We start from the raw sequence: 13,958 nt of genomic DNA, 5'->3' as shown, positions 1-13,958 counted from the left end.
GGTGGGGGAGGTGATCGGGAGTGGGGTTTTTGGTGGGGAGGTGATCGGGAGTGGGGTTTGGTAGGGAGGTGATCGGGAGTGGGGTTTGGTGGGGGAGGTGATCGGGAGTGGGGTTTGGTGGGGAGGTGATCGGGAGTGGGCTTTGGTGGGGAGGTGATCGGGAGTGGGGTTTGGTGGGGAGGTGATCGGGAGTGGGGTTTGGTGGGGAGGTGATCGGGAGTGGGGTTTGGTGGGGGAGGTGACCGGGAGTGGGGTTTGGTGGGGAGGTGATCGGGAGTGGGGTTTTGTGGGGATGGTGATCGGGAGTGGGGTTTTGTGGGGATGGTGATCGGGAGTGGGGTTTGGTGGGGATGGTGATCGGGAGTGGGGTTTGGTGGGGAGGTGACCGGGAGTGGGGTTTGGTGGGGAGGTGATCGGGAGTGGGGTTTGGTGGGGAGGTGATCGGGAGTGGGGTTTGGTGGGGAGGTGATCGGGAGTGGGGTTTGGGTGGAAGTGAACAGACCCACTGAAAACTGCATTTGTGTTGAGGGGGGCGTGTTGTGTTTCAAGGAAAAACTGGTCCTCAGAAACTCCCTTCCCATCCCCCCCTCCCAGTCACATGCTTTTCCCCACCCCCTCACATCAACCTCCCCTTTCATCCTCCCACTATCTCCTCCCCTTCCTACCACACTCACGTCTATTTCTGTCACTTTGAACTGCTCAACTCCAATATCTTCCCCTCGCCTTCGCTCCACTGTCTCTCACCTCAATCTTAACCCTCCATTATTTTCCACCTCTCTCACTCGCTTTCCTCCAAAGGTGGGTGTGAGACCTTGGAGACCTCTTCAAGCAGTTTCCCTCCGACTCTCCCTTTTTATCTGTTCACCTCAAAGAACTTTGTTTGCTTTTAAAGTTCAACTTGCTTTTTAATTAAATTACAATGAGGACAGAAACTGCCTGCCTTTCTCTCTATTTGTGTCTCTCTCCCTCCTGTTAGAAATTAGAATCTCTGTCTCAAACATCTAACTTGCCAACAACACACAGGTAAAAATAATTAATTGGCTTGAAAATTCAACTTGTTTTTTAAAAATTAATGATGAAACACACTCTTCATCTCTTTCTCTCACATCTTTCTCTGACCCAGTCTGCCTCTCCCTCACTCTTTATCTATTTTGTCTGACCTCAGTTTCTCACTCTCTCTCACTCACTCACACATGGTGTAATCAATAATTAGTCCTGTCAATAAAATACAGTTAGAGATAATTGGTGTTATTTTTAGAAAATTCAGCTAACATTAACATGAAGACTCACTCACTCCGCTTAATACACTTGCTGAGGTACAAAGAACAAAAAAAATCTACAACAGGTGTGTAATCAGAATACTGTTATTGGTGTAGAAACAAAATATACAAGTCCTTTTGGGAGCAGCTCCATTGCTGTCGAGTTGGGTGGTAGGAGGGGGTCCCCTTATGGAGATGTTGTCCACAGAGTCAATGCAGGTAAGATGGACACATTGGTTAGAGTTCATATGTGCTGCCTCTTCACCTCCTGCAATCGAAGAAAGCTCCGGCTCAGTGGTAGCATTCCTCCCTCTGTATCAGAATGGTGCACGGTTCAAACCCTGACCCAGACAGTCCTGGTGAGTAGACACCGGAGCTCCAGACAGTCCTGGTGAGTAGAGACTGGAGCTCCAGACAGTCCAGGTGAGTGGAGGCTGGAGCTCCAGACATTCCGGGTGAGTGGAGACCGGAGCTCCAGACAGTCTGGGTGAGTGGAGACCGGAGCTGCAGGCAGTCTGAGTGAGTGGAGACTGGAGCTCTGGCTCTGAATTCTGGGTTGACATCCAGCAGGATACTCACGTCTGGTGGGTGTGGGCGGCCCCCCTCATCGTATGGGTTGTGGGAGCCCCGAAAACCTTCCCCACCGGATAGGACCAAATCTTGACTGGTATAAAGAAAGAGTGTTCACGTCACGACCAGTCAGACTGGTCATCAGCCTGTGAATCCCTCCCACAGACAGATAGGCATGAGTCACCTGCTAATAAATCCTCTCTCCATTGCTCAATCTATTAGCTGGCGATTTGGGCTGGGTTTTTACAATTCATGGCTACAGGTGCTCAGAACCATCAGCTGCCTGGTGTTGGTATTGAATTGGTCATTTACACTGTTGCTATGACGCTGGACTGCAGCCGCCAATATTTACCACATCCACAGCTAATAGATGCGTTGTGTGATGGGGAAGAGTTTATTAGTGCCTTATGACTATCTGTGAATGGGGCAATACAACGGCTTACCAAAGTCTCACTCAGGAACTATTGGCGTAACAGGGCACCCATCCCCTATCTCTTCACTTTACTGAGCACATCTATCATAAAGGACTTGTGTGAAGCCTGTACTTCCTGTGTCACACTTATTCCTGTAAGTTTCCTGGTCACACTTGGTCGACAAAACTCCTAAAGTGTATCCTTTTTTAAAAATTTGTTTTCAGGACGTGGGCAACATTGGCTGTGGTATGTACCACCTACAGGGTGTACTGCAGCAGCTCACCGTTTATTGACCATCCCGAGTTGCCTCACAAAGCGGGTGTTGGGCCCTCTTGAACTGTTGAAGTCCATGTGGTGAAGGTAGTCCATGTCAGGATGGTGTGTGACTTTGAGGGGCACTCGGAGCTGCTCTGGTCCTTCTCAGTGGTAGAGGTTGCAGGGGACAGGTGGTATTGAAGTAACCTGGGTGAGTTACTGCAGTGCATCCTGTAGCTCATACATACTGCAGCCACGGTGTGCCAATGATAAGAGAGAGGTGCATGTTCAGTCCAGTGGCAGGGGCAGTGGCAATCAGACTGCCTTGTCCTGGATGGCGTCGAGCTTCTTTTGAGTGTTGTTGCAGCTGCTCCCATCCAGGCAAGTGGAGAGTATTCCATCACACTTCTGACTTGTGCCTTGTAGGTGGTGGAAAGGCTTTGGGGAATCAGGAGGTGAGTCACTCGTCACAGAATACCCAGCCTCTGCCCTGCTCTTGTAGCCAGGGTGTTGATATGGGCTGGTTCAATTCAGCTTCTGGTTTGTGAATGTTGATGGTGGGGGACTTGGTGATGGTGAGGCCATTAGAAACATAGAAAATTTAGAAACATAGCAAATTTACAGCACAGGAGGCCTTTGGCCCATCATGTCTGTGCTGGAAAGTAGGCGGAGGTGGTTGGACCTTTCCAGATGGTCATTATCTGGCACTACGTGGCACAAATGTAACCTGTCACTTCTCAGCCCAAGTCTGGATGTTCTCCAGGTCCTGTTGTAGGCTGGCATGGACTGTTTCATTATGAGGAGCTGTGAATGAAACTGAACACTGTATGGAAGGTCATTGATGAAGCAGCTGAAGATAGTTGGACCAAGGATGCTGCCCTGAGGAACTCCTGCAGCAATGTCCTGGGAGTGTGATGATTGGCCTCTGAGAACCACTCCCATCATCCTTTCTGTCGTATGACTGCAGCCACTGGAAGGTTTTCCTTTTAACCCCCAATGACCTCAGTTTTACTCGGGCTCCTTGGTGTCATACTCGGTTGACTGCTGCCTTGATACTGAGGGCAACTACTCTCACCTCTCCACTGGCATTCAGTTCTTGCATCCATGTCTGGACCAAGGCTGTGATGAGGTCTGGAATCTGAATGCAGCGTCGGTGAGCAGGTTGTTGGTGAGTCGATGTTTCTGTATGACACTATTGACTCCTCCTTCCATCAATTTAATGATGGTTGCGAGGAGGCTGATGGGCGGGTCAGATTTGTCCTTTGTGTGGCTGGCACATACCATGGAAATCGGCCACATTGTCAGGTAGATGTCAGTGTCATAGCTGTTCTGGAACAGCTTGGCTGGGTGAACGACTAGGTCTGGTGCACAGGTCTTCAGCACGACAGCTGGGTTATTATCATGGCCCGTAGCCTTTGCTATGTCTGGTGCAGTCAGCTGCTTGTGAATGTCAGGTGGAGTGAACCGAATTGGCTGGACAGTATAATCCATGATGGAGGGGACCTCGAGGGGAGGCGAGTGACTGAAGACACAAACAAGTCAGACCCTCAGAGACCCCCAACCCCTCCCCAAGCCCAATAAAAATATAAAATCACACGAGGACAGGATGGACTGAGTTCTGTTTAATTCTACAAGGCACACAGTGTTAAAGGCATCAATGCATCCAACATTATAAATTATCAGTCACAGTATCAAAATCATTTGATTTTCATTCCTGATGAAAACACAGATTTCTGGCACTTTATAATTTATTAGTCTTCTCCAGGTTAATAAAAAAATCTTTTACACACAGAAAATTCATTGAAAATTAAATTAAGCAAAAAAAACATTTGAACACAATAATTTATAAATTGCACATCAGTAATAAATAGTCATTTCTGCCTTCTCTTTTGGTTGTAAACAGCTATGAGGCCCAGTGGAGTTTGAAAATCAAACCTCCAGGTAATAATTGTCAACCAGCCTTTTAAAGAAGGCTGTGGTGATGAAACCCAATGGTGATGTTTCCCGATCTCACACAAAGCTTTCCATTCAATGCTTTGGTGAAACATGGCTTACAGGGGCTACACCACCTCACAGAGATGGTCAGACCGAGGACAAATGTCCATTAGACCATTCTTGAAACAGCCCCCTGAAGTCAGCCCACTGTAGGTATGTTTCATCTTTAAATGCCTCTAAAATACTGTTGCATGAATTGTTATCAACTTTTTAAACTTATGAAGTGTTTTTCTGACTTTTGCTGCCTGAAGTACATGAATTGTTTGATGTCACTGAGCAAAGCTGCTCCCCATTGGTCGTGAATGCACGAGGGGGATGATTGTGCGAAGGCTTGCGACCGCCAGGAGTCTGGCCCACTCCACCGGGAGCCTGGCCCACTCCGCCGGGAGCCTGGCCCGGTCCGCCGGGAGCCTGGCCCACTCCGCCGGGAGCCTGGCCCACTCCGCCGGGAGCCTGGCCCACTCCGCCGGGAGCCTGGCCCACTCCGCCGGGAGCCTGGCCCGGTCCGCCGGGAGCCTGGCCCGGTCCGCCGGGAGCCTGGCCCACTCCGCCGGGAGCCTGGCCCACTCCGCCGGGAGCCTGGCCCACTCCGCCGGGAGCCTGGCCCACTCCGCCGGGAGCCTGGCCCACTCCGCCGGGAGCCTGGCCCACTCCGCCGGGAGCCTGGCCCGGTCCGCCGGGAGCCTGGCCCACTCCGCCGGGAGCCTGGCCCGGTCCGCCGGGAGCCTGGCCCACTCCGCCGGGAGCCTGGCCCGGTCCGCCGGGAGCCTGGCCCACTCCGCCGGGAGCCTGGCCCGGTCCGCCGGGAGCCTGGCCCGCCAGGAGCTCACAGCCCATGGGCTGCACTGCCCAGCGACATCAGCTCCCCACCCTAGCCATGCAGTCAGAGAATTGGCTCTTACGTAGATTAAAATGATATTGAGGGTGGAGACCAGGTGGAGAGATGGGCTGGGAGTTGGGTTCATGTGTAGGGGGAGGGAAGAGAGGTAAAAGGCAGTACACCCATGAAATCTGATAATGACCGAGGGCTGTCAAAAATGAGACACAGCCAAGAGAACAGGAAAGGTGTGTTGATGGAAGAGACCCAGAATTGCCCCAGGGTAGCTGGCTCCAATCCCCTCTAGTTTCTGAGGACTGGACACCACATTGGTTAAGTGTCAACAAAGGACCAAATTAGCTCCTGATCTGTTGGAGAGAGAGGGAGAGAGAGAGAGAGGGAGAGGGAGAGAGAGAAAGAGGAAAAGTGAGAGGGAGGGAAGGGGATAGAGAAAGAGGGAGCGAGAGGGAGAGAAGCAGATAAAGAGGGAGAGAAGCGGATAAAGAGGGAGAGAGAGAGGGGATGAGAGAGAGAAAAGGAGATAGAGTTCCTCAGTGAGAGGAAGCACTGAGGTTCATTTGTTTCAGTAACAAGCCACTTATATCTTAGCTTATTAAAGTGTGTTGTTCATGTACTGATTCAGCCTCTTCAATCCACTGTAATCTCCATCACAGCACGCAGATTTACTGAGAATATAAGCTAATCGAGGTCTCTGCTATTTTAGAAATAGGGCAACGTCCATCATCCAAAGGCTGAGCTTGTATTCGAGCTCTGGTTTAAGTCACACCATTGTTTCCTTGGAGGCGGGGTGGTATATAGCCTGCATCCTGGATTCCAGAGCTTGCTGTAGGTCCGTCAGAACATCGTGATGTTTTGCTGTCTGCCCGTGCAGCAGTTGCTGGAAGGAGTCCTGCTCCAGCAAAGGTAACATGTTCTTCAGGAAGTATCCACTGCAGTAGGAGACCAGCTCAGAGGCCTTGAGATCCTGCACAAAATAGGACCAGACCTTCAGAACGACTTAGAATCACAGAATCGTACAACACAGAAGGAGGCCATTTGGCCCATCGTGCCTGTGCCGGCTCTTTGAACGAGCTATCCAATTAGTCCCACTCCCTTGATCTTTCCCCATAGCCCTGCAAATTTTGCCTTTTCAAGTATTTATCCAATTCCCTGGATTCCCAGGTGAAGAATAGGCACTCGGCTGAGGCCTGAGAGGATACTGAGTGCCCGTATGCGACTATACCTCACCGAGACTCAGTGCCTGCAGTGGAGGAAGTGAAGGGAGATTATTGATGGGATTAGGAGGAAATGATTAGTTGTCAGCTGTGGCTCAGTGGGTAGCACTGTCTCCTCTGAGTCCGAAGATTGAGGGTCCAAGTCCCACTCGAGTAGGAAACGTGGCAGCCAATATCAGCATAACAAGATCCAACAAACGGTAATGAGGTAATGACCAGATAATCTATTTTCAGTGATGTTGGTTGAGGGATAAATATTGACTAAGACACCAGGGATAACGCCCTTGCTCTTCTTCGAATAGTGCCATGGGATCTTTTACAGCCACCTGAGAGGGCAGACGGGGCCTCGGTTTAACATCTCATCTGAAAGACGGCACCTCTGACAGTCCAGCTCCCCCTCAGTACTGCACTGGGAGTGTCAGTCTGGATTATGTGATCCACAGAGCGGATTGTCCACACTTAGTATAAACCACCCAATTTTTATTCCACCCTTACCCTGTTATTTATTTTTATGGCTTATGCAATGTTCAGCATTAACTCATGACACTGCGTGTTCTGTTGCACTGAAATCCCAGTAAGATTTTATCAATGACATCGCTGGCCTCTCCTCACCTTGGCCTGTCGGTACATGTGTGGGCTGTCAGCCAGTGTCAAGCTCCTTGAACAGATGATCTCACAGTGGCGTTTCAGAGTCTTTAGTTTGAAGATGCTGGAAGCTGAGAGAACCTGGAGCAGAGATAGGGCCGTGAGCAAAGAGTAAAACCATTAGGGTCTGAGAACGAATCAAATCTCTCCACAAGTCCATCAATACCGCTCCATGCACTCAACCCTATCATGGACTCTACCGACCCATTTAATCTCCTCCCATAGCCCATGTACACTCTCCCCTATCATGGACTCTACCAACCCATTTAATCTCCTCCCACAGCCCGTGTACACTCTCCCCTATCATGGACTCTACTCACCCATTTAATCTCCTCCCACAGCCCGTGTACACTCTCCCCTATCACGGACTCTACTCACCCATTTAATCTCCTCCCACAGCCCGTGTACACTCTCCCCTATCACGGACTCTACCAACCCATTTAATCTCCTCCCACAGCCCGTGTACACTCTCCCCTATCATGGACTCTACTCACCCATTTAATCTCCTCCCACAGCCCGTGTACACTCTCCCCTATCACGGACTCTACTCACCCATTTAATCTCCTCCCACAGCCCGTGTACACTCTCCCCTATCACGGACTCTACCAACCCATTTAATCCCCTCCCACAGCCCGTGTACACTCTCCCCTATCATGGACTCTACCAACCCATTTAATCTCCTCCCACAGCCCGTGTACACTCTCCCCTATCATGGACTCTACCAACCCATTTAATCCCCTCCCACAGCCCGTGTACACTCTATCATGGACTCTACTCACCCATTTAATCTCCTCCCACAGCCCGTGTACACTCTCCCCTATCATGGACTCTACCAACCCATTTAATCTCCTCCCACAGCCCGTGTACACTCTCCCCTATCATGGACTCTACCGACCCATTTAATCCCCTCCCACAGCCCGTGTACACTCTCCCCTATCATGGACTCTACTCACCCATTTAATCCCCTCCCACAGCCCGTGTACACTCTACTCTATTACGGACTCTATCCACCCATTCAATCTTTAGTGTACGCTTCTCCAAATCTCCCCAGGGAAATCTCAGAAAGCAAACACTAATCTAGACCACAGCTGTTACTCGTTTCCCTACAATCCAAACACTTCTTTCCCTTTCCTTCCTTCAGTTGCTGACTTGCTGAGATCTGGTTCTGTGGACTGTGGGTACAGACCATGATAGGGGAGAGTGTACATGGACTGTAGGAGGAGGTTAAATGGGTGGGTAGAGTCCGTGATAGAATAGAGTGTAGATGGACTGTGGGAGGAGATTAAATGGGTGTAGAGTCCATGATAGGGGAGAGTGTACACGGGCTGTGGGAGGAGATTAAATGGGTGGGTAGAGTCAATGATAGAATAGAGTGTAGATGGGAGGAGATTAATATCTGATCAATGGGGCGGGGGAATAGATTTCCACACACTGATAGCTCATCTATTGGGACCTGGAAGGAGACTGTTGACTAGGATCGCTGGTGAAGAGTCGCATAGGAAAGGAAATCTTACCTCCAGTCGCATAGGAAAGGAAATCTTACCTCCAGGGCCTGGCTTTTACTGATGTCCAGTCCCTCTGTCCCTCCGTTGTAAATGTACTGTACCAACAACTGCCAAGAAATCACAGGATCAGAATGAGAGACTGTGCAAAGACTCTGGTAATTTTAATATACTAATCAGTTGACTGAAGGGACAATCCTACAAAAGAAAGAACCCGCATTTATATAGCGCCTTTCACGTTCTCAGGATGTCCCAAAGCGCTTCACTGTCAATTAATTACTTTTGTAGTCACTGCTGTTTTGCAGCAGGCAATTTGCACACAGCAAGATCCCAAAAAAACCACAACGAGGTGAACAACCAGTTAATCTACTTTTGGTGGTGTTGGTCGAAGGATGGATGTTGGCCAGGGTACCTATTCTTTGAATAGGGCTATAGGATTTTTTCGATCCATCTGCGAGCACATCGTGGGCCTTGGTGTGGCATCTCATTCGAAAGACGGCTTCTCTGACAGTGCAGCACTCTCTCAGTAGTGTCAGTCTGGATTATGTGCTCAAGTCTCTGGAGTGGAGCTTGAACCCCATGACCTTCTGACTCAGAGCCAAGGTTGGCACTTTAATGCAGTACAGAGGGAGTTTTTGAAACGTTCTTGCTCCCCAATGATTCAGTAAATGCACAACCCGTGTGGTGCCAAGCCACATGTGGGGAAGGTTCCAGGTTCGATTGGGTTCGATCTCATCTCGGCTCTTGGTGTTTGCTATCCAGTCATCCCTGCTGGAAAGTGGACGTACGTCAAGTGAGGACAGGATCCAGGTTGGTGACTTTCCATGGTCAAATAGCCTGCCAACACTCACTGTCTAGGCTCACATGAACGATGGCCAATTGGATTGACTGGTGCTGGTAGAACCCACCCACAGCCCAAATCGTACCTTCGGGGCGTGGGGAGGGAATAATGGAGAAAAAAAGAGGTTAGTCACTAACATCACATATACCAGGTATACACGAGGTTAGTCACCAACATCACATATACCAGGTATACACGAGGTTAGTCACTAACATCACATATACCAGGTATACACGAGGTTAGTCACTAACATCACATATACCAGGTATACACGAGGTTAGTCACTAACATCACATATACCAGGTATACACAAGGTTAGTCACCAACATCACATATACCAGGCATACACAAAGTTAGTCACCAACATCACATATACCAGGTGTACACGAGGTTAGTCACCAACATCACATATACCAGGTGTACACAAAGTTAGTCACCAACATCACATATACCAGGTGTACATGAGGTTAGTCACTAACATCACATATACCAGGTATACACGAGGTTAGTCACCAACATCACATATACCAGGTGTACACGAGTTTAGTCACCAACATCACATATACCAGGTGTACACGAGGTTAGTCACTAACATCACATATACCAGGTATACACGAGGTTAGTCACCAACATCACATATACCAGGTGTACACGAGGTTAGTCACTAACATCACATATACCAGGAGTACACGAGGTTAGTCACCAACATCACATATACCAGGTGTACACGAGGTTAGTCACCAACATCACATATACCAGGTGTACACGAGGTTAGTCACCAACATCACATATACCAGGTGTACACGAGTTTAGTCACCAACATCACATATACCAGGTGTACACGAGGTTAGTCACCAACATCACATATACCAGGTATACACAAGGTTAGTCACCAACATCACATATACCAGATGTACACAAGGTTAGTCACCAACATCACATATACCAGGTGTACACGAGGTTCACTCATTCCATGCTTATAACAGGAATTTGTTAATCCGCTGTTAGTTACCTTGAATGTGCTGTATCCGACATCCTTAATCTCAATGGGGCTGCAGGTCTTAGCATCGGCAGAGGAGCAGGCAGTAATAAGAGCTTTGAACCTTCAGAGTGAGAAAAACAAATTCAAATGTCACCCAAACTAAATAATGACCCGAGAAAGGACAGTGTATATACAAGACATTCCTCACTGCAATCAGAATAACACTTAGGGATGATAAACATGACACATCTCCCCACAGGGTGTAGTGGCCAAAACCGCAAAGTCTGACCCCGTCCAGGAAAGCCATGTCCACTGATTCAATGACAGGCACAGGAGTCCACATTTCTTCATTGATAGAAGGGGGGGGGGGTGGGGGGGGGCGAGACCTTTTAGCATGTGTCACTCGGATTGGTCAAAGGAATGTGGGAAACCTCCCTTTGAAATTAACATATAAAAATCTGTGATGAGGTACAGGTTAATGATTGTACTGAGAATGTACAGACGACAGCTCCCTGTCACTGTACAATCGGAGGTACAGATTACAGACAGTACTGAGAATGTACAGACAGCAGCTACCAGACACTACAATCGGAGGTACAGGTTAATGATTGTACTGAGAATGTACAGACAGCAACTCCATGACATTGTACAATCGGAGATACAGTTTAATGATTGTACTGAAAATGTACAGTCAGCAGTTACCTCACACTCCAAACTAGAGGGCACTTTCACCCTGTGGTAGTTGCAGGGCCAAAGAATTTCTCTCACGTTGCTTCATGAATCACTTCCCAACAATTGCAGCTTAAATTAAATAAAATGGGATTTGGACTGATCCAATAAGGATCTCCCTGCCTCAGAACACTGCACTAATCCGGGAATGTGTAGATCAGACCGTCTCACAGTATGGTGAACCAAGGGGTCTTACCGGGGTGAGGCGGCCGACAGCAGTGCCCGAAGGCCGTAGAATGGTTTCCCGTCCACCAGGAACGTGATGTCCGACTGTTCCTGGTTATTCAGAATAGGGGCTGCAGGAAGGAACGGACAGGGAGTTAAATCTGCCACAGCGACCCACCTTCTGTCCTCATCCCCCCCCAGGGGAGGGACACTGATCTACAGAACCCGCCCCACCCTGTGACCCCCACCCAGGGGAGGGACACTGATCTACAGAACCCGCCCCACCCTGTGACCCCCCCACCCAGGGGAGGGACACTGATCTACAGAACCCGCCCCACCCTGTGACCCCCCCCCCCCCACCCCAGGGGAGTAGCTATCTAACCAAAGAGCACCTAAAGTGGAATATCCGGGGAAAGCCTCAGAGGTGCACAAAGTGACCCCCCCCCCCCAGCAGAGTCTCATCCATCAGGCGGACACTTCATATCCCTAACATTATCCTGTCGCACTGTTCCTTTCCTCAGAGGCGAAACATCAAACCCAGACACTTCTGCACCCAACCCAAAACACGGCCCTTAAGGAGCCCTTTGACCCTCGGTGTCAGTCCCTTCATGTTCCAGGACAGTAAGGAGAATATTTTACTAGGAAACTCGTTGCAAGATAACAAAAGGTCTCCCGTTACTAGACTGGTCTCATTCTTCTTAAAAGTACTGAGTCACACACCATTCCATGGAGTGGACACTTCTCTATCTATGGATTGGTGTGTTTATAATGCCCCTTAGGTTCTGAGTCCACTCGGCCCATCTCTGGGGTTTGAGCACCACCTCTGCTTGGCACCTGCCCCTGACATGTGCACAGGAGGTTCATGGGCAAAGGCCCAGCTCCACGGGGCAAGGGTCAGCTCCAGGGAGCAAGGTTCAGCTCCAGGAGGCAATAGCAATGAGGCAGGATGCCAACATTGATGTTACTGAAGATGAGACCACTATCTTGTTCCATCTGGTTGAGGAGACCATGCAATGCTCACCGACTACAGCCTTGATCTTCTCCCCAGTCTCCTGGATCACAGGGATGGGGTAGGGCCCGTAGCAATGACTAAAGATGGCTGCCAGCTGTCGAATAATACCTGCGTTCTGAAAATGTAACACAAAGAGACACCATGTCAAGTAATTCGACTGGTCCTATCCCAGCTCATTCAACATCTGGTACAGCCACTCGGCTCCCAGTAATCTCAGTTTGATTTCACACACAACAGTCGCACTGTTAAAACCCCACATACTCCATCATAGACCAAGGGCTGTCCCAGCTTACTGTTACAAACTCGGAGACGCAGTAACTCCCGCAGGTCGAGTTACTATAATGAGTTTCAGCCACCATGGTCAGGAAGTTAGTTCGGTATAACAATAGATCTGTAATAGGAGTCTGTAATATCAGAGTCTGTTAGAGTGGGGCCTGTAATATAAGAATGTGTTAGAGTGGGGCCTGTAATATCAGAGTCTGTTAGAGTGGGGCCTGTAATATCAGAGTGTGTTAGAGTGGGGCCTGTAATATCAGAGTGTGTTAGAGTGGGGCCTGTAATATCAGAGTGTGTTAGAGTGGGGCCTGTAATATCAGAGTGTGTTAGAGTGGGGCCTGTAATATCAGAGTCTGTTAGAGTGGGGCCTGTAATATCAGAGTGTGTTAGAGTGGGGCCTGTAATATCAGAGTGTGTTAGAGTGGGGCCTGTAATATCAGAGTCTGTTAGAGTGGGGCCTGTAATATCAGAGTGTGTTAGAGTGGGGCCTGTAATATCAGAGTATGTTAGAGTGGGGCCTGTAATATCAGAGTGTGTTAGAGTGGGGCCTGTAATATCAGAGTCTGTTAGAGTGGGGCCTGTAATATCAGAGTCTGTGTCAGAGAGGTTTTATTGTAGAATAATGCTGGTTAGTATGAAGAGGAGACTGCACAGTGCTTCACCTTGCTCAGGCGGAATATGTCGAACATCAGGGCCAGTCCACGGGAGATCATCTCTTGGCTGTACATGTCCTTCACAGCATCGAACTCCTTCAGCAGGCAATGAGTGACTGGCCAGCGATGCTGGGTGAGCGAGGTCTGCAGGGACTTCAGCCAGGTGTGCAGGGTCCACGGGACAGCTGGGGTCAAAAGGACAGACTGTCATGAGCAAAAGGAGCTAACATCCAATAGTAGGCGGCTCGCTGGAAGAGCAAGGGGTATTACCCAAGGCACAGGAATATCTGACCTGTGTATCTACGCTCCACTTACCCCGGAGGCCAAGCAATCAGATCAAGTCTGCCATCAGCAAGGGAAAGATAGAAGACTTAATCTCCTCACTACGGTGTCAGCTATGGTTCACTGGTAGCTCTCTCGCCTCGGAGTCAGAAGGTCGTGGGTTCATGTCCCATTTCAGAGACTTAAGTACAAAATCTAGGCTGACGCTCTGGTGCGGTACTGGGGGAGTGCTGCACTGTCAGAGGTGTCATCTTTCAGATGAGACGTTAAATCGAGGCCCCGTCTGCCCCCTCAGGTGGAAGTAAAAGATCCCACGGCACTGTTTCT

General features: G+C 49.4%; 2 protein-coding genes across 2 annotated transcripts in view; one reads left to right on the top strand and one right to left on the bottom strand.

Moving 5' to 3' along the window:
* The first annotated feature begins 4,807 nt into the window (after positions 1–4,807).
* LOC137344322 (autotransporter adhesin BpaC-like) lies at positions 4,808–5,398 on the top strand. Its single transcript, XM_068007184.1, has one exon. It carries the CDS (start codon positions 4,808–4,810, stop codon positions 5,396–5,398), a length of 591 nt encoding a protein of 196 aa, XP_067863285.1.
* LOC137344346 (ankyrin repeat and BTB/POZ domain-containing protein 3-like) overlaps positions 5,092–13,958 on the bottom strand; it is a 48,417-nt gene continuing 39,550 nt past the window's right edge. Inside the window, exons 11-17 of the mRNA XM_068007222.1 lie at positions 13,359–13,534; positions 12,430–12,535; positions 11,440–11,539; positions 10,545–10,635; positions 8,733–8,801; positions 7,157–7,270; positions 5,092–6,294 (exon numbers count right to left, since the gene is read on the bottom strand). Of these exons, the coding sequence (XP_067863323.1) occupies positions 6,091–6,294; positions 7,157–7,270; positions 8,733–8,801; positions 10,545–10,635; positions 11,440–11,539; positions 12,430–12,535; positions 13,359–13,534 (860 nt within the window). The 3' untranslated portion in view covers positions 5,092–6,090. The remainder of the gene's footprint in view (positions 6,295–7,156; positions 7,271–8,732; positions 8,802–10,544; positions 10,636–11,439; positions 11,540–12,429; positions 12,536–13,358; positions 13,535–13,958) is intronic.

The sequence above is a fragment of the Heptranchias perlo genome, chromosome 27 (genome assembly GCF_035084215.1).
Source record: "Heptranchias perlo isolate sHepPer1 chromosome 27, sHepPer1.hap1, whole genome shotgun sequence".
Classification (NCBI taxonomy): Eukaryota; Metazoa; Chordata; class Chondrichthyes; order Hexanchiformes; family Hexanchidae; genus Heptranchias; species Heptranchias perlo.
The sequence above is the reverse complement of the archived record's forward strand: the minus strand, read 5'-3'. Positions and strand labels throughout refer to the sequence as shown.

Coding starts and splice junctions, on each gene's coding strand:
- LOC137344322 (XM_068007184.1), top strand. CDS start 4,808: ATGATTGTGCGAAGGCTTGCGACCGCCAGGAGTCTGGCCCACTCCACC.